At 35.9% G+C, this 20,368-nt stretch overlaps 1 protein-coding gene across 1 annotated transcript in view; it reads left to right on the top strand.

The window, feature by feature from the left end:
* WDR33 (WD repeat domain 33) overlaps positions 1-20,368 on the top strand; it is a 109,795-nt gene that overhangs the window by 74,205 nt on the left and 15,222 nt on the right. Inside the window, 8 exon segments of the mRNA XM_070359878.1 lie at positions 15,762-15,888; positions 17,029-17,183; positions 17,272-17,350; positions 17,772-17,882; positions 18,251-18,345; positions 18,550-18,636; positions 18,868-19,007; positions 19,676-19,828. Coding sequence (XP_070215979.1) covers positions 15,762-15,888; positions 17,029-17,183; positions 17,272-17,350; positions 17,772-17,882; positions 18,251-18,345; positions 18,550-18,636; positions 18,868-19,007; positions 19,676-19,828 — 947 coding nt within the window.

Genomic DNA, 20,368 nt, shown 5'->3' with positions numbered 1-20,368 from the left:
AGTATATTCTGTGTAACACATGGAGGTGAGCTTTGGAGAGAACTGTAATGTCTGGATTCACACATTCCCACCCTGTGCCACATGGAAGGCTGAGATCTATGATACATCAGTGTTGGGGGAAGGGAGGGGTGGACAGGTAAGGAAAGAATTGGGTGGGATTAATTTTGAAACTTTTCTTTAGAATTTTCTACCTTTTACAAAGGTAATAAAGGTTCATAAAACATTCAAGCACTTAGAAGTAAAAAGTCAGTGTCTTCCCCCTCCTCGAGAGATAATCACTATTTCCTTCATGGTTTGGTGTGAATGTTTCTGCAACTCTTATGCATCTATAAAAAGACGTTGAAGAAAACCTACTAAAATGAGGTTATACTACATGTATTATTCGGCTATTTGCTTTCCTCACAACACAGTATATCATGATCATGTTTTCATGTTGTTACTATTCCCGTTTTCTCAGGTAACTGCTCTATAACATTTCATAGCATGTGTCGATCATAGCTAATTTCACCATTATCATTGATAGGCGTTTAGGAATTGCAAGAAGTTTTCCCATAGTTGTGCACCAAGCTTTCTGTACCTTTTGGTTGTTCCCACTTATGTAAATTTTCCTTTATGATAGAATCCTAACAGGAAACTTAATGGATAACATTCAAACTTTCTTTTGAAAGATACTTCTGAGATTCCTCACCATCTTCGAATCATTAATGATTAAGAATGTTATTATGGTCCAGCCAAAAATTATAGATTCTGTAGGCTTAACATTTTAGAAAATTTCTACCATTTAAAAATGTAAGCTTATTTTATTTACGTTTATTTTGGGAGTTCTTTTTTACCGTGCCTCGAGACAGGTGGTTTCTTAATTAGTTCCCTGACCAAGGATAAAACTCACTCACCCTGTAGTGGAAACTCAGAATCTTAACCAATGGACTACCAGGGAAATTCCTAACCTTATTTTACAAATTTATAAATAAAATGCACCTGTAGAATTTTCTCCGGCACCACAGAGGGATGGAATTTGGACAGTCCTCCTAAACTGTTTATTTCTGTGGTTACCATCAGAATTTAAAATAATACATTTCTTGGTATATCTGCCTGACACAGTACCTGTTTACTTCCTATCATGAAAGGTGAAGAATTTCAAGTATTGACACCACCAGTCATGCCTTTGTTAGTTTCAAGACCTCCTGTTGGCTCTCTGGCCTTTCCATTTTTAATGGTAGTCTTGTTTTGTTGTTTATTTGAAATGCATGTACCCTTTAAATTATGGTTGCTTTGATAGTTTCTCATATAGCTTTAAATGTTCTTAGTTCTTTATTTTTTGGGGCCGTGACCTTTATACAACATTCCTTGACTCACCATTTTGTTACCTAAGGAAATCTATGCCCTCAATGTCTTTCTACCTTTTTTTATCTGTCTTTATTTAAAAATAAACACTAAAAACAAACAAACACTCCCAAGGATTTTTAACTACTGAACATTCTTAAAAAAAAAAGAAACCAATAAGTAGAATTGTGACTATGAATGATCCTACTGATCTCAGTGTTATCAGATTTATAATAAACTGTGTGGGCAGTTAAAAGTTGTCCTACTTGAATGTCAAGATCAAGTGAGTCTGTTTTCTTAACTGTTGTCTTATAAACTGTTAAAATAATGTCATAATTTAGTTTTTCTGAAAATTTCTAATTTCTTTTCTTAATGGCACTAAAAGCCTTTATCATAGGAAGTTTTTAAATTCTGCGATGACAGTAAATATTTTGTTTTTGCTTTTGAAGATACTTTTCACCTGTTTCTCTGACTTCTTGCTCTGATTTGGACTGATTGTCTTCTGTGCCTGCAACTGCAGACACACTGGGACTTCTTTGCCTTTCCTTATTAAGTCCACTCCCTGCCTCCCAGTTTAGTAAAAGATATACTCTGTTCACCACCTTCAAACAGTGCTTGAGAGGTAAATACCAGATTTCTTACATCTGGAGAGGTCTATAATTTGTCATCATACTTGACTTATAGTTTGGGTTTCGAATTGTGAATTTGAAATCCTTTTCCCTCAGAATTTTAAAGGCCTCCACTACCTTCTCTCAGTTCTGCTGATTAGAAATCATATGCTATTCCAGTTCTCATTATTTTGTATGTAACCTGGCTTTCCCTTCTGAATGTTTTTTAAATCATCTCTTTTTCTCTGTGGACTTTTTTCTTTTTTAATTTAAATTTCATTTCTTTCTCTCACTTTGATGTGCAATCTCAAATCTTTATTCCATTCAAACAATTTTTGTCTTTCTTTGATTATCATTTCCCAATATCTCTGCTGTCTTAGGGATCTCAGTGTTCACCTCTTGGAGCTATCTGCCTTGTATTACCTTTTCTTTCATATTTTCTGCTTCTGTCCTTTGCTCTAAGAACTGGGGGATTTCTTCTGTTTTATCTTCCAGAATACAGTCTTCATTCATGCCCAATCTGATACTCAACCCTTCTGGTGAAATGTTTATTTTATCCACTTCATGTTTAGTTTCAAGACCTCGTTGCTCTCTGGCCTTTCCATTTTTAATGGTAGTCTTGTTTTGTTGTTTATTTGAAATGCATGTACCCTTAAAACTCTTCACATAACAACTCAGGTGTGTGTATATGTGTCTTTAGTTCGATTAGGTCTGTTCTTCCTGTGTTGTCCCTAGAATCACTTGAGTTTGTTTCTTTTTCCTGGTCTTTCTTCCTGTTTGATTTTTCTCAAATGTCCAGTGATCCTTAGTTGGCCAAATATTTAAATGAAAATTTATGTTGGTTAGTAAAAGTCAGTCTTTTATTTCTTTTGCAGTTGAGAAAGTCGACTTGCCCAGAACACTCCTCTGTCCATAGTAGACCTCACTATAGACTCTGTGTGTGCCACACTCACGGGTGTATGTTTGTGGGTAGTGAACTAAATGGGGAAGAACAGTCTTGGCGTAAACAGGCAACTACCACAATTGCCAGAGTAAGTGTGTTGTGTTCTGAGATGGAGTCCTCAGTTTATTTCACTCTTGGTTGGATGGGCCTCCGCTCTTCCCCCTCACCTTTCCTCCTCCTCTCCTATCTAATCTCCCCTGCCCTTTCTTTCTTTTTCACTTCTCCTTTCTTTTTCCTCTCTCCAGGGTCATAGTGTGGCATTGGCACAAGCTTTGTGCTTTCCTCTCCAACTTTAAGTCCTGTCTGGGATTTCTTCCCAGCTACCTTTTGCTTTGTTTAGAAAGCCATTGTCTGGCTTTAGTTGAATGCAGCTGTTCTATATAAATGGGAAGGCAGGAGGAGAGCCTGGACAAGTTGCTCTATGGAGAGTTCTGTAATTACCCTCATTATAGTATCACAGCCTTTGTCACTGAGCTGTCCCTAGAGCCTGTTTTGTTTTTTTTTTTTAAGGCCCCAGCAGCCCATTCTGTATTATGGGTTTTATTTTCTGCTCTGGTTTATTCATCATGAACCCATCTATTTTTGGAGCATGTCAACATTTAAGTTGAAGTTTTTTGAAATTTTCATAAATTTTGTAGTCAGTGACAGTCTTGGAATAAGTACATCCACTGTAAATTTTTTAAAAGTAATTTAGGAAGGAGCTTGGGTACATAATTTTACTTATTCTATTATCTGTCATCAAATGTATTACCTGTTTTTCTTAGTTAATTAAAATACAGTCATAATATAATAAATGCAATGATGACTTCAATTTTGTAGGTCTTCCAATTCTGAGAAAATAATGGCATTAGATCAAGTCTAATACTTAGGTTGGGTATTGGTAATTAGAACTCATGGGTTATTTGAAGATTGAAATTTAGGAAAATCTTAAGAAGTCTGACTTTTGGGAAGTACTTTCCAGTGGACCATTTTCTGCTTTCCCGTACTCTGTCCATGGTAGTGACAGCTCTTGCTGAACAACTAACTCTACATGGAAATCTGTCCTTGTGGTGAGCTTTTTCCAGGAAGAGATTGAATCAAAATAAAGAACTTTTATAATTTGACTATTCAAAATGTGTGCTAGGCATGGTGCTAAATGCTTCATACATTTCGTTTCATTCTTGAAACTGCCCCCAATAATTGAGTAATCCATTTTACACATGAAAATATTAAGGTTTAGCAAGGGTTATGTAAATTATATAAGGCCAGAACTGGTAAATGACATCTGAGGTTTAAACAGATGGTTTACTACAAATCTTTTCACTATTAACCCTTGTATAGCACATGAACACTAAACATAGTACCTACATAAATTATATTTAATATGTCCTTGATTCCAAATGAAACTGTTCTGACACTGTACCTGTGGGCCTGTTGGACAAATCTCATTTTATCTCTTGATTATTTCTTCCAGAGGGAAGTAAATATAGTAGATTGTACGTGAAGTTGAGAATCTGTATAATTCACTCTTGACACTGCTCAGAGAGGGAGGCAAAATAAAACACTCATCTGTTGTTTTCCCCAAGAACACTCTTTTGTTTTGTTTGTTTTTGAACTCTGAGCTTTTCATCATTCATTCAAGTACAAGAAGATGGCAAATTTTAAACACCTCCATGAGGAAATCATGGTGTTCTTTATAATATGTTACATTTAATTTGAGCTGTTTTGGATTTTCACATTTCCTAATAAGCATTACTTGGTTTCCACATTTCTGGAATAGTTAATTTTTTTTTACTTCTGAGATCTATGAGTGAAATTCTGAAAATTTATTATATGTCTTCATTTATAGTGAGTCTTTGGCTAGATACAGAATCCTAGATTCCAAGCTGCCTGCCCCTCTCATTTTAGCACTATCAAGGTTTTGTTTCTGTGTCTTCTTGCTGCCAATGTTTTGATGAGAAGTTTTATGGTAGTTGTGGAATGGCCCTCAATTGGGATTTATCTGATATTTCTCTCATGACTGGTTTTGGTGTGGTGTTCTGGAATTTGGGGAGGAGATTCACAGAGGTAAAGTGCCACTTCTGTCACATCAGAATATGAGGTGTATACTGTCAGCATGACTTAATGTTGACTTTGATCACCATGTTGAAGCAGTGTTTGTCAGAGTTCTCCAGTGTAAGGCGACTTCTTTCCCGTTTCTCCATACAGTTCTCTTTGAAAGGAAGTCATGAAGCACAGCCCACACCTAAAGCATTGGGAATTATGCTCCACATCCTTGAGGGTAAACCTAAGTTGTTTGGAATTTTCATGTATGAGTGATTCAGCTGCTCTCCTCCTCTTATTTATATCACTGTGAACTAATGGATATTTATTTTATTGGAATATGTTTTCATTATGATGGAAACTAGATAACATGACCAAGCTTCCAGTTGAGGTTTTCTCCATTATCTATTTCTGCTTTGAAATAGAAATGAAAATAATGATCAAGATCCAATTAGAGTGTACGGCTGTATCTGAATATTCTTTTGTAGGAAAAAACTCCTAATTGTAGTTAGAAATTACACAGCCTTCTGGGACTCATGTGATATACACTTACCCCAGCAGTATTTAGGGGTTCACATAACCTTTTTGTTCTGATATAGATAAATTTCTCTAACTTTGCCATTGTTACCTTCCTTTCTTCCAAGGCATGAGTAGTAGTAGATGGGCAGAATTATATAGGGAACCACATTTACCAAAAGTGTGCAAATATTCCCAAAAAGATTCTGGCAAAACTCAAGAGATTCAGAGTACAGTTGATACTGTGCATGGCTATGATTGCCCTGGGGTTAATAAACTGTACTTTGACCTGGATTATGTGTTGTGTTTATCTATCTAAACTTTCAACTTAAAAAAAATGGTCTCTTTAAATGGTCTCATTCAGCTGGGTGAATCATAGTTTTACCTGTTTTCAGAAGGAAAGCTTACCTTTGAAGTACCCAAAGGTATCATTGTAAATGGTTTTGTTTTTTCTTCTTTATTAGGAGCTTCAATTAGGAGTTATCTTCATTCTTGGCCAAGGTATCTTCTGGCATTAATTAGCTTTATTATTAATATTGCATAGGACTGCTCTTTCTGGTAGTCCTATTGATTCTTTTAAAGTTTTTTTTTCTTTTTTTACATTTTCTTTCAATTTTTCAAACAATGACTATGCTTTTTTCTTGACCCTTTAAAAGAATATTGTACCATCTGTATATTACTGTTGAATTGGGTATATGCATAGAAATGTTTGCTAGAGAACCTTTGACTAGCTAATTACACACAGACACACACACACACACACACACACAGACACCACCCCAGTGTACCCTTTCTTATAAAGGACTTTGCTGCTGGTTTTTGTGTTGGATGAGACACCAGTTATCTCCCATCTTAGACAAATAAATGGCTGAAGTGCTTTATAATATTTATTGTTAACATTCATCAATGGGGGAGTATATCAGCAATGAGGCTGAAAGAATATTTGGTTGTTGCATTCCTTCTCTTTAATCTTCTTTGATAAATATTCTCCAAAATAGCCTTGTATTTTTTGAATACTTTAAATTTTTTTTTTGAATACTTTAAATTTTTAATTGGACTCAAATTATGCACTTAGTCATATATTCTTTTTTTTTTTTTTTTTCATTTTGTCAGAAGTAGTTACATGGCATTAATTTTATGTGTGTTTGATTTCAATTTTTAAAGTACTTGACAATTTCTTTTAGGTCAGCTTTTGTCAGTACTATATAAGCACATGGTACAAACATACAGAAACCATTTTCCTTGCATATGCAAATTAAATATGTACGTTAAGTAGAAGTTTGGCAAATTTATGATGTATCTACTTCCTATTCCGTATGAGTTTTTCTGTTTGTACACCCGATGCTCTTCTGACACTATATCTTCTACAGTTTTTTATAACCTGATAAACACTTCTGTGTTACCACTCAGCTCTGTCAAACCCTTACCTTTTGGCTTACATATTTATGAATTTTAAAAAGAAGTACACATTACAGATATGGTTAAAGGGCCTTTTACTTGTTCCTCTCCTGCTCCAAAACTGTCTGCTAACCTGAATTTCCATTCATCATTTCAGCTAGCATTTCAGAATTTTGCAGATTAGTCTTTTGAGGGGCTTGGAAGTATTGGAAGTATTCAGGAAGAAAGACTCATGGTCAAATTCTCACCTACAGATGTGTCATATACACTGAAAGCCTTGTAAGGCCCTCAGACATGGAAAGAAACTTGTCAGTCTTTAAAATTCAGCATTGCCCAGCTATTTGACCAGAGAAACCCTTTACCCATGATTATGTACACTGTTGCTGCTTAGGAGATGCTTTGTGTAAGCACTGCCTAGAGGTGTACTCTTTCCAAAATTTATTTTCCATTTAATTTAATTTAATTTAATTTTAATTTATTTATTTTTCCATTTAATTTTATAGGTTTTTTTTTTTTTAAACTAACATACCTTTCTAGATTTAAAAGACAAAGATAGTAATTACTCCCAATTGATGTTCAGTGTTGGATCAAGTTTAAAATCATCCTACAAAAAAGGAAGGTAAAAGTGCTAATAAATCGCATATTCATTGACCAATGTACAAGTAACTTAATGTTCCTTAATTTTTAAAATTCTTAATTCTGCTGATCTGCTGAAATGTCTGGCTATGGACCATGACTACACATTCCCTTTGCCTTAAACTGAACTGTTATATTTTCTGTTTTTGTGGCTGAAAGTAGCTTAAGTTTGTTGTTAATGTTTGACACACTTTCTTGAATAGCAGTTCTTCAACTGTTAATGTTGTGCAAAGTGGTACTTGAATTTTGTTTGCTTTTTTCCCTTCCTGTATTAGAAAATCTTGGTGTTTTGTAAGCTATGTATGAAAGAAAACTTTCTTAAGATTTGTTCACATAATGATCTGATCCAGGAAAAATAAAATGGGGAAATGGACGCTATTTCTGACCTTCAAATAAAATTCTGTATCTTGCTTTTCAGACTGTTCACCAAGCCTTGGGACATATGCACTGTCTTAAGGCAGGGCTGTTTACCCATGTGGGCTAATAGGTCCCTTAGGGTCTGGTGAGGCTGTGAAAGAGAGATGAGGTTCTTAAAATGCATAGGGGTACTAAATTCACACACAGTTTCACAGAGGCCAGGGAAGCTCCTATAAGGGAAGATCCAAAAACAGACCTTAGTCCTTTGTTGGCTTCTAGCCTTCACTGCACCATACTTTATGGTTCTGGAATCAGTTCAGTTTAGTCGCTCAGTCGTGTCCGACTCTTTGTGACCCCATGAATTGCAGCACGCCAGATTCTGGGATAGGAAATTATTAATAAACAGGAAGCCTCCAGTTTCTACAAAAATAAGCCTAGAGCTGTTCACCAAATAGCTAAGGACATCTATCCTGTTATTCCTAAAATTTTAGGATTTATTAAGAGTCTCCGCGTTATATTTCTAGGATAGCCTTTAAAAACAATAACATCTAAACATTTTACCATTAGGAAAATGTTTTTTTTCCTGCATTCTGCACCTTATTTCAAGATAGTTACGTGACACTTATTTAAAAAGGTTTTTTATTTGTTTTGTGGACAGCTATCTCTAAAAAACCTGTATTAATTTTTGCTGGCTTAATTTCCATCTATATTCAGAAAACTTTTTTAAGCATTAACTTTCTTAAAAGCTTTTGTGCCTGGACTTTGTGGTTCCACAGATACTTCCCCAGAGTTCAGTTCTGTTTGTTTGCCAATCACCTACTTTAGAGATTGAGCCCCTGTAATAGGAGCCCAATAAGTACTGTTGAGCACCTTTATTTTGAGTTAGTGAACAAGTGAAAGATAGATGAATGCGTGAAAGAGTAATCAGGTGGAATAAGTAAAGTTATTAATCTCCCCATTCAGTATAAATTCTAATGCACAATTAATGGTTTCTTTCTGCAAACAAGTGTATGAAGTAATAAGCTAAACAATTCTGGGTGTCAGACACTGGTTAACCCACAAAGCAAATGCTACCTGTCTCCCAGAGATGCTAATTCTGTCACTATTCGTTTAGCGAGGATCCTGAAGGAATGTTTAGCTACCGAAGAAATGATGCAGAACTCACTGCCCTCAAAACTTAAGTTTGATAATGTATGATTAGATTAATATGGAATTTCTTTGGGTGGAGTTGAGTCATGGTTGTCACATTTAACAGGACCTTGCTCTTCAAGGTCAATGTGATTACTTCTCAGGTAAAAGTAATTCTTATTTTTGTGTTTAGGTTTCACCCCTAAATTCTTTCCATATTTTCAAGATGGAAAGATATTTAGAAGGTTTCCTTCTGCACCCTCCTCATTTACATTTGTGCAAGCAAAATTTGATAAACAAAAGAAACTCTTTGCCCCTTTATATGGATGTTTTATATTTGGTGAGGTGAAGGGAAGATTGGACATGGGAAGGAGGCAGTCCTGGCTACCAGTGGTCAGTGGACTAACCCAAATAGGCCTCAGTTTTCTCTTGTAAAACTTTTACAAGACTTTATAACTTTGCAGGTCTTCACTAGTTCAAGTATTGATTGAAGATAATTTTTTGTTGTTGCTATCATTTTGTAACTGAGATAGTAAATAAAAATAATGTGATTATGGAGATTTAAGAAGAAAGTTTTTTTAAAAAATAAATGTCTAAATCAGTGTTGTCCGATAGGACTTCTTGTGGTGATGGAAATATTCTATATTTATGCTTCCGATATGCTAGTCATTAGTCACATGGGGTTGTTGAGCACTTGACATGTTGGTAGTGTGACTGAGGGATGTATAAAAACATTTAAATAGCCACATGTGGCTAATAGCTACTATGTTGAACAGTGCAGGTTAAATTCTTAAGTGTTTATAAGCATTCAAAAGGAGTCTCACATGTAGATTTATCATGACAGTCTTATTTTTCATTTGATGAGTTGCAACTGGGATATATTAGAATTTGGCAGTTGTACCTCCAAGTATCAATATTGAAATCTTTCTTCAAGCACAGCCTCCATTTCTAGTTGCTGTCAAATACAGCCAAGCTGGGCTTCCTTGGTGTCTCAGAGAGGAAAGAATCTGCCTATAATGCGGGAGACCTGAGTTCTGTCCTTGGGTCAGGAAGATCCCCTGGAGGAGGGAACGGCTACCCACTCCAGTATTCCTGCCTGGAGAGTTCCTGAACAGAGAAGCCTGGCAGGCTACTCTGTCTGTGTGTGGTCTGTGTGGTTGCAAAAAGTTGGATACGGCTGAGCGACTAACACTACTGCTGAGCGACTAACACTACTACTGCTACTACAACCAAGATCCTTGTTACCTTTCTCAGGGATCCTAGAGTTCTTATTTGGCAACCATGTGCCTGCATCACTGGCTTCTTAAAGCTCTGCCATCCTAATGATGATTGTATGTGTTTGCTACAATCTACCTGTAGACTCCCATCAGTACCCTACAGATCTACACGTTGTTCCTTTATAGTATCTGGAGCAGGTTTGGTGTTGTTGAGAGTTTTATCTTTGTATTTTTTATAAGCTTAAACCTGAAACATTTAAATGTTGCTTTAAAAAATATTTGGTCTTTCATTGTTAAGAAGTTTTTAGTCCTAAAATCTTGAGCCATTAGCAAGATGTTTTTACTTCTAAAATATCTAGGTCACTAGGCCAATAAAAATTCGTCATGTGGATATATATATATATTAATTGCTTTAGCATTAAAAATACTGCATTCTTGAAATTTCCATGTTTGTGGATAACAAAGCACTTTGAATGATTCTATCCTGAAATTATCTTTGAAATAATAAAAATTATTTTATAGGCATTCTGTAGGAATAATGGTTGAAATTGATAAGCCATGTGTTTGGGACTCAAGTCATTTTTCCATGAGATAATAATTTATATAAGGTTAAGTTTTTATATATGGCATGCTAGGTCACAAAACCTAATATCTTTGAACTTAATTCAGTCATACCAAGTCCAAAAGCTTTCAATGAAAACTTGCATTCCCACCGAGGCTCTGAAGTGTATCTCCCTGGGACCCTAGGCACTGGTTAGTTCTGTACTGGCAAACCCAAGTGCTAACTGGCGTCAGTCAGTCCTTGAGTTTTGAATAGAAGGAAACCAGAGGCAGTTGCCGTTATATAGAGTAATAAAAGCACATGTTGGAGATTTCAATCAGTATAGAAGAGTAAATTGCTTCTTAAACCCGTACCATTTCTTCTCCCTACACTATTAACAGCTTATGTTTTCTTCTTTACAAATGGAGCTAAAATCTGCTTAAGATATTAGAAATCAGGTTTATTGAGATATAAATTATGTATAGTAACATTTACCCTGTTTAGGTGTACAGTTCTATGAATTTTAACAAATATATGCATGATAATCAAGATATATAACATTTTTGTCCCTCCAAAAAGTTCCTTCCAATTGCTTCATTTTTGTAACCATCACCATAATCAAGATATAAAGTCTGTCACTCCAAAACGTTTCCTCTTTCAGTTCCAACCTCAATTTTAATAGCTGTATTGTATTGAATTATATTGATGTACCTAAATTTTTCTAAATAGCCCTTTATTGATATAGATTGTTTCCAGTTTTAGAATTCAAATAAGGTCCAATAAATACCTTTAAATATAAATCTTGGTGTGCTTTTTACAGCTGCAAACATGGTGGATTCCTACCAGAGGGATTACAGAATTAAAGGCTGTAAGCATTAAAACATTTTGATTGGGCCAAAAGCCCCCAGAAAGTTGTGCTAATTTCCTTTTCAACCAGTTGTGTATAAAATGTCTATAACTCATTAACAGAATCCGCCTGCCAGTGCAGGAGACATGGGTTCAACCCCTGGGTGAGGAAGATCCCTTGGAGAAGGAGACGGCAACTCACTCCAGCATTCTTCCCTGGGAAGTGCCATGGACAGAGGAGCCTGGAGAGCTAGTCCATGGGATTGCAAAAGAATCGAACACAACTTAGTGACTAAACAACCATCTTAACACTGTGTCACCAAAATTAATTTTTGCCAATTTGATGGATAAGATATTACCTAGCAAAGTAGCTTGCATTTTTTTCTCATTTTAAAAGCACATCAGAAAGTTCATACACACAGTATCTACCCATGTTGTTTATGACTAAAACCACAATATTTTAGGAAATGTGGATAGAAAAATCTTACCTTTATTCTCACAATTTCCAGTATAATTTTCCTTTCCCGCTTATCTGTATGTACATTTTTATAATAATTGTTTATGTGCATTTTTATAATCATCTTTACAGCATATGCATAGTTTGTGCATGTATAGTTTGCTTTTTAAAAGTCCACTTTATTTCAGGGCATTTGTCTTTGTCCCCAGAAGCTTCATTGCAGTAGTTGTACGTTTCTTCTGTTTGGGGGCTGTGGCGCAGTTGATTTAGTCATTCCACTTCTAAACTATTTTATACTTTTTTACTATTATGAACAAGGCTTCAAATACCATGTTTTGAAACTAAGTTTTAAAAAATCCTTTAAAATTATTTTCTTAGGATAAATTTCTACTTGTTTGATTCTTCTGGATTTAAATGTGTCATATTGACAGGAGAGGGTAGAATTTCATCATTTGAAGTAGTTTTTGTCTCTTCATTGGGAATTCAGTAACTTTTTTTCCTGGGGAAGGAATCAGTTGCATATTAGTTTCCTTCTATGCCAGCTCAATCTATTTTCTCCTTTTTCATGAAAAATTATGAAAATGACTTACACTACTTGTAAAGATTTCATAAAGGTAATCAATCCATTAAGTAAATTAAAATTTTTAATTGACTTTTTTTCTCCAAAGACCATTTGTTTTCAGTGTTTTAAAGTTAGCAGATGACACACAGCGAGCTGCCCTTGCCCGTGCTCCCTCCATGCCCAGCCCTCACGCTTGTGGCACTTGCTGTCACCACACTCTCGCGTGTCCTCTCAGACACATGGTCTGTATTTTCAGCACGTGTGTGTCCTCTGTGTGTGTGTGTCTATTTAAGCCACAAAGGTTAGCAAGCTACACATACTTATTGTACATATCTTCTTAGATTATTTGTATTTATTTTTTTAAGTAGATAATATATGTACGTTTTTCAAAGATAAAATAATGAAAAGATTTGCATAGTCCCCCTTGTATTTCAGTACCCTGTCTGAAATATACCGTCCTTTGGTGAGTCTTTATGCATAGAAAAGCAGATATTCAGTAGTAAGGTACATATTTTTGTTTTCCTCTGTAACTCTCAAGCTGACCTTTCACATGTAATAAGGCAGTATGGAGTAGACGACAAGAGCAGTGGCTTAGGAGCCAGCTTGTTGCATTCATATATCGGCTCTGCCACATATCAAGTGTATAATTCTGGGCAAGTTAGTTAGCCTATCTGTGCTTTGTAATCAGATGTAAAATTATGGCTCAGTATACATACTCTGCTTAGAGTAGTACCACACATAAGGAGTATATGTGTTTGCTACTGCTATTATTTTTATTATTAGGGACAGTGACCAATAAAATAATATTCAAGAATCAGTCCAGACCAATTTGACTTATATTAGTGATATATATGAATATGGTGGCTCAGACGGTAAAGCGTCTGCCTACAATGTGGGAGACCCAGGTTCAGTCCCTGGGTTAGGAAGATCTCTTGGAGAAGGAAATGGTAACTCACTCCTCCAGTATTCTTGCCTGGAAAATCCCGTGGACCGAGAAGCCTGGTAGGCTACAGGCCATGGGGTCGCAGAGAGTCAGACATGACTGAGCGACTTCACTTTCACTTTCTTTTCAAGTTCATTTAACAAAAAGGGATGAATGGGATTTCTCACTTGTTTGAATTCTATTTAAATATTTCAGAAAAATTCCAAAAACAAAAGTAAAGCAACTAAAATATACTTTGTTGTTCCTTTCTTATGGGTTGATAGGGTTTTTTTTAGGGGGGGTTTGTTTTTGCATGTACGTTTTTAAACAGATATACTTTCTTTATGTAGTAAAAGTGTCTCAGAGAAAGTGAGGTAGAGGTGACTGCTGAGAATATGAACTTTTTTTGCATAGTGCATCACATTTAAAAAAATACTTTCTCATGCACTTTCTACTCAAATTTGATAAAAATACAATATGAAAATACATATCTATACAATATGAAATTTTAGGTGATAGTGACCCATAAAGTTTTAAAATTCTCTGGTCATATCTTTTAAGGATAAAGTTATTAATAAGATTTAAAGTTCTTAAGGCAAGCAAGGGGCTGGGAGCTTGATTTATATTTCTATCCAGTTTTTCCATCCTTAGCTCTTAATGAAAAAAATTAAGGGAACAACAAAACCTCTTTTCCCTTTCCCTTTGTTGGTTACAAAATAATATATATTAATTGTAGGAAATATAAAAGCAGAAGACAGAGAAATAATTACCTTGAAATTACTGTTCAGTTTAATATTGTAACAGCTTGGTATCGAGGCTTCTTGCCTTTTTCCTCTATGTAGCTGGACACACAGTCCCTCATGTTATTAATTTGTTTGCTTTCTACAGTGATAGCATCAGGAATGCTATACACAGTTGTTTTTTTAATAAACTTAGTATCATGATCACTTTAATCATGCTGTTATCTATAAAATCATTTATAATAGGTGTATCATGTTCTATTGAGCACATATGCCATACTAAAATTTAATTTGTAGTATATTTCCTACTCAAGAGCATTTAAAAATAAACTATATCAGTAAATATCCTTACAAATCAAATTTTATGGACACACATTATATCCTTATGATCATTTCTGAGACATGGAGTTATTGGGTTGTAGGTCATACTCTTTTTTTCATGCTTTTTCATACACATTGCCAAACTGCTCTCCAGATAGTTGGTACCTTCTGAGTGCTTACTAGCACAGGGATGGTCTTTAGTTAAGTCCTTGCCTATTTGAGGTGCGAATTCCCCTTCTCTCCAGTGCCTCTAGAACCATCTCTTCTTCCTTCCTTCCCGATTTTTCTGTTCTTCTGTATCCTTCCTCCTTCCCACTTCATAGAAGCTGGATTTGATCCAGGTTAGAGAAGGAGCTATTTCAAATGCTGTTTACTTCTCTCCATTTGCTTCTTAGTGCATTTGCTGTATAAAATACTCTTGAAGCTCTTTTTGTATGGCAACCAAGTTTTCAAAAATCATGCTCTTTTTTTTTTTTTCAGTTTTGTAAATTCTGATTTTTGCTTTAGTGATTTTTAGTAAGCTTAGTCTATTACGCGTGTGAAGTAACTACAGTGGTTAAGAGAACTACTATCCCTAATCCAGGAGACTGGGTTCAGATTCTAGCTCCTGTTCTTGTTGAAGAGAACAGCTTTCCTCAGGATTTTGTGAGGATTTAAAGAGGTGATGATTGTAAGTGCTTCATACACTGCCTATCATATAGTGAGCACTTGATTGTCTAGCTTTTATTATCATCTCATCTGACATAAGTGTGAGTGAAACAGGGATTATTTTTCTCATTCTATATTTCAGGAAATGATATCAGAAAGATGGAATGCTTTTCCTATTGTCACGTCTAGAAAGTGATGATGTCTGGATTTATAACTTAAGATCTGTAGGGACTGCTGCAAAGTAGGAAAGCTAAAGTGAACAAGAGTTGTTTCTAATACTTAGGATAATACACAGAAGATCATGAAAAGTTTGAAAAGCTTTATATACAGGGGCCTGAGAGGTAAAGCTTCCAAAAAGTCTTGACTGGCCTACCAGCAAGTAAGTGAGAATAGTTCCAGAAGAGAAATGGTTCCTGTGCCTTGTGGCATAGGACAGGTTGCATTTTAAAGTTTAAGAAGACTGAGCACTAGGATCAAAGCATTTAATAGATTTCTCTACTTTGGTTTAAATTAGAATGGAGTCCTGTTTTAAATATCTATGCTGATTAGGTTTTTATCTTAACTTGTTTCCGACAGGGCACGGTGCTGATGTGAAGTGTGTAGACTGGCATCCAACGAAAGGGTTAGTTGTTTCAGGAAGTAAAGATAGTCAACAGCCAATCAAGTTCTGGGATCCCAAGACTGGGCAGAGTCTTGCAACACTGTAAGTGATAGGAACCCCACCTTGATCCTTAAAAAAAGGGGAGCACAGCTGACTGGATTGTTAACTCTTAGCCTTCTTTCCTTTCATGTATTCCTGAAAAAGTAGTGTAGACAGTAGATGGATTCTTATCTATAGGCCTTTTATTTATTAAATATGGTTTCTCTCTGAATTCCTCATCAAGTCAGGCTTGATGTTTGTTCTCCCACATACATGTAAATTTAATTTGGGTATCGTGGGGGTGAGGGGTAGGGAGGAGGTGGTTATTACTACCACTCTAGGTTACTCATAACACTGATACACTTGGCACTATATAGAGTTGATATGTGTGCCACGTGTGAGACAGCCCCCTTTCTCCTTCTCCCTACAGCTCTTCAGAGGTAGGGAGGGAAAAAACAGAGGGAAACAGAGAAGTTTTCCCTCTGTTTTTAAATCAGTTTTAATTTTTTTTTTCTGAGGTGTTTAGTTACAATGCAGCCACATCGTAAAATTTTCTCTTTGACTCATCTGTGAACATTCACAGTTCATTTAATATTGATTGATTGTTGTTGATTTTTTTTTTCCAACTAAGCAGCTGTTTCCTAGTCCCTCTGATTGAGAACTGAGCCATGTCCAGAGTGAGCTGGTTGGCAGCAAGGCTGCTTTGTTGCACAGCTCCAGTGGCCACGAGCAAATAGAACACGTTGTTAATGGTGCTCCTAGGAGACGTGTATTGTCCTGGCCTCAGCAGTTGCAGAGTCTTTAGTTCAAATTAACCCTCAAACTGTCTCAAGTTCTTTTTTAACGTTTGACTTAATAAGAGCAGGTTATTGAATTTCTAAAATTTAATGAGTTTTATTGTATATTAATTTATGTGTTCAAGTGCTTTCCTTGCTTCACAGATAAAATTTTCTACCCAGTTGAAGTTCTGCTGCTGTTTTAAATTGGTCAGTAAAAACTGCTTAGATAATGGACATTATTTCTGTCTTTGACCTATTTCTTTCATGTATATTTTAACGGTAGTCCTGTAATGTTACATGCGCTTTACTTCTAGGCCAAACTTCTTCCATCTTGACTACCGTGTGCTTTTCAAGAAAATGACCATTGATTTACACTTGTTTTGAATTCTGACCAAGGATTATTTTCTTGGTACTTTGTTTCTAGTCATGCCCATAAAAACACAGTAATGGAAGTGAAATTAAATCTCAATGGCAACTGGCTACTCACAGCATCACGTGACCACCTCTGTAAACTTTTCGACATCCGAAATCTGAAAGAAGAGCTTCAAGTCTTCCGAGGTCATAAGAAAGAAGCTACAGGTCAGTAGCTATGATATGCTTCTCATTCTATCACTGTAGAATTCTGACATCCTAATAATTTTGTTTTTCTCTATGTTTTTGTTTACAGCTGTGGCCTGGCATCCTGTTCATGAAGGACTTTTTGCCAGTGGAGGGTCTGATGGCTCTTTGTTATTTTGGCATGTTGGGTATGTGGCACTCACTACATAAAGAAGTTGTAAATTATATGAAGACCACACCCGAAAGTGAAAAAAATGATAGTGTGTTGTATTTTTCTCTGAGTGTTCATATGTCCTGTATCTGTAAACCCAGTTTGGAATAGAAAACATAGCACTTCTCTTTCTGGCTATGGAAGTCATAAAGGGAGAGGAAGACCAACTTCCTTGTTTCCTGTGATAAGGTAATTTCTAAGGCACTTCCCCTCTGAAGTGCTCTTTGGAAAAATGTTATTGATCACAACTGGGTACCTCTGAAACATGTGGAATTGACCAGATTCAAAGTTACCAAGTTTGGTAGCTTTGTATTACGCTAAAAGAAAGTACCTTCTTTGGCAGAGGAGAAGCTGAGTAACTTTTGTGAAAAAGACTGCTTTCTGTGGTGCCGTTACAGAGTAGAGAAAGAAGTGGGTGGAATGGAGATGGCCCATGAAGGAATGATCTGGAGTCTGGCTTGGCATCCCCTTGGACATATTCTCTGCTCAGGCTCAAATGACCATACTAGGTAAGCTTTATGTCAAAAGTAACAAGGAATTGCTGTGTTTATGGAGCAGCTGGAGATAAATGCATATTTAGTCCATTCATAGATGAATGTATTTATTTATTTTCTAACTTACTTTTAAGGACATGTTCGCAGTGGTTTATAAATACACATATTACAAGGAGATTGAGTATTGAATATGACTTTGTTATTTGAATTTTGTTTTACCTTCTAATTTGAAAAAAACTCTCTACATTAAAAATTTTTAGAATAGGGCATTTTAAAACTTTGTTGTTTTTGCCAGAGGACTGCTTACTACTACTGTTAAAAACCAGAGATACACTGAAACTCTGCTCCTCTCCTCCTCCCTCCAAATACTTTTATTTTGACAGCAAATTTTGGACCCGAAACCGACCAGGTGATAAAATGCGAGATCGATACAACCTCAACCTATTACCTGGAATGTCTGAAGATGGAGTGGAATATGGTGAGGTTCTTGCATGTTTATTCTTCTTTGAAATATGATATTCTGTAATAAAAGTGTTAAGTATTGAGAAGATTATGTAAAATGAATTTTAGTTTTATAGTTTATTGATTTATGAATCTCTAACAATTTTTATCAAGTGTTAATTTTATTGGCCCACTACATTCATGAAATCTCTATTGACAATGGCTATATTCCTATTTATAGATGACCTTGAACCTAATAGTCTGGCAGTAATTCCAGGGATGGGAATACCAGAACAACTAAAATTAGCTATGGAACAAGAACAGATGGGTAAGAGAAGTTGTTGCTATAAATTTAACTTTTTCTGTAATTTTACCTGTTTCCTATAATTGTGATAGTAAGTTATTTTGAAAATGTCAAAATGATGTATGTTGAGAAGCATTGATAAAAGTGATATAAGCTGTATAATATTTAGAATTTGTTCTTTCAAAAATACATTCACTGGTGAGGTGGCCATTTTCTTTCATTTCCTTGGCTAACCGCTTCTCTTCTTGGTTGCAGGGAAAGATGAATCAAATGAAATTGAAATGACAATTCCAGGTTTAGATTGGGGAATGGAGGAGGTAATGCAGAAGGATCAGAAAAAAGTGCCTCAGAAGAAGGTTCCGTATGCAAAACCTATCCCTGCTCAGTTCCAGCAGGTGAGCAACTCCAAGGGCACCCTCATCCCCTCCCTATGCCCTCCTCATGCGCTGGGGAACTGGTGAGTCTCACTGATGTGCAAGGATAGGTCTCCCTTATGTTATCTCATCTGTTGAAGGTATGTCTGTCTGTACTATAGACTTTCTGGAGCTTTCTTCACGTATTTCAGGCATTATTAGACATAGTCTCCATCTGCTGCTTTGCAGTTAGTGCTGAGTTTGTCATGAATCTTCTCTGGATATTCTTTTATTCTCACCTTGTTATTATCCAAGCTATTGGAAGAAGAAAAGAGACTTGGAGTGGAAAGAGTATGTTGACACTCTTCAGCATATTTTTTCTGTCTTCCACTTTGTTTGTCCCTCACACAACGTGCAAAAGTGTACACGCCCTTTTGAAGAGGCAGGCAGGCTTTGCATCTTAATAGCATGTGAAATCTTGCAGCTTTTTCAACTTGGCAGTTTCTACCTAGTAATGTGCTTTGCCTAATTCTATTCCTGTGTCACTAAGAATTAGAGAATTAGAGTTAGAAATAAAGATAATTTACCAGCTGCATGAACTTGTATTCACCAGGTTGGAATGAGCTGGTGATATTATAGAAAGGTTTTCTCATTCTGTCATTATAATTTACACACTTAGGGTATACTTTAATGTTCTCTTCATTCCCAAGGCATGGATGCAAAATAAAGTTCCAATTCCTGCCCCAAACGAGGTATTGAATGACAGAAAAGAAGACATTAAATTGGAAGAGAAGAAAAAAACACAAGCAGAAATCGAACAAGAGATGGCCACATTACAGTATACTAACCCACAACTTCTGGAGGTGCGTGACACTTTTGAGGGAATTCAAGATGATCTAAGAAAGTAGTGGTTAATGTTTTTTTATTGATCTGCCCTTGAGGAGAAGGAAAGGAACTCTTACATGGGTCAGATGAGCAGTATAATTTCTTATTGCTACATTAGGAAGCTAGTTTCTAGCAGAATCCTGTTTCTAAGACTTTTAAAACCAGACCAGTCAAGCAATGAGTAGACCTCAGTTGAACATACATTTTTAATAGACAAGGTAAAACCAACAGTTTCAATTTGGAGTCACATATTTATCCATAGATAAAAGAATTTTCTGTTAGCTTTAGAGCAGGTGGTTTGTTCTTTTTTTTTCTACCTTGGAAGCTACTTAGAATGATAAAACACTAGTAAATTGTTGTGCTTTCCCCGATCAAGATGGATATGAATAGTCCTGGCTGCTGTTTCCCAGCACCTGGAAAGAAGCATTTTAGAGTCTGGAAGCCTGAGTACCTTCAGAACATATGAATATCATATGGATTCTAGTTATAGTTGGGGCATTAAGAGGTCAATCAATAAT

Source organism: Bos mutus, chromosome 2 (genome assembly GCF_027580195.1).
Source record: "Bos mutus isolate GX-2022 chromosome 2, NWIPB_WYAK_1.1, whole genome shotgun sequence".
NCBI lineage: Eukaryota > Metazoa > Chordata > Mammalia > Artiodactyla > Bovidae > Bos > Bos mutus.
The sequence above is the reverse complement of the archived record's forward strand: the minus strand, read 5'-3'. Positions and strand labels throughout refer to the sequence as shown.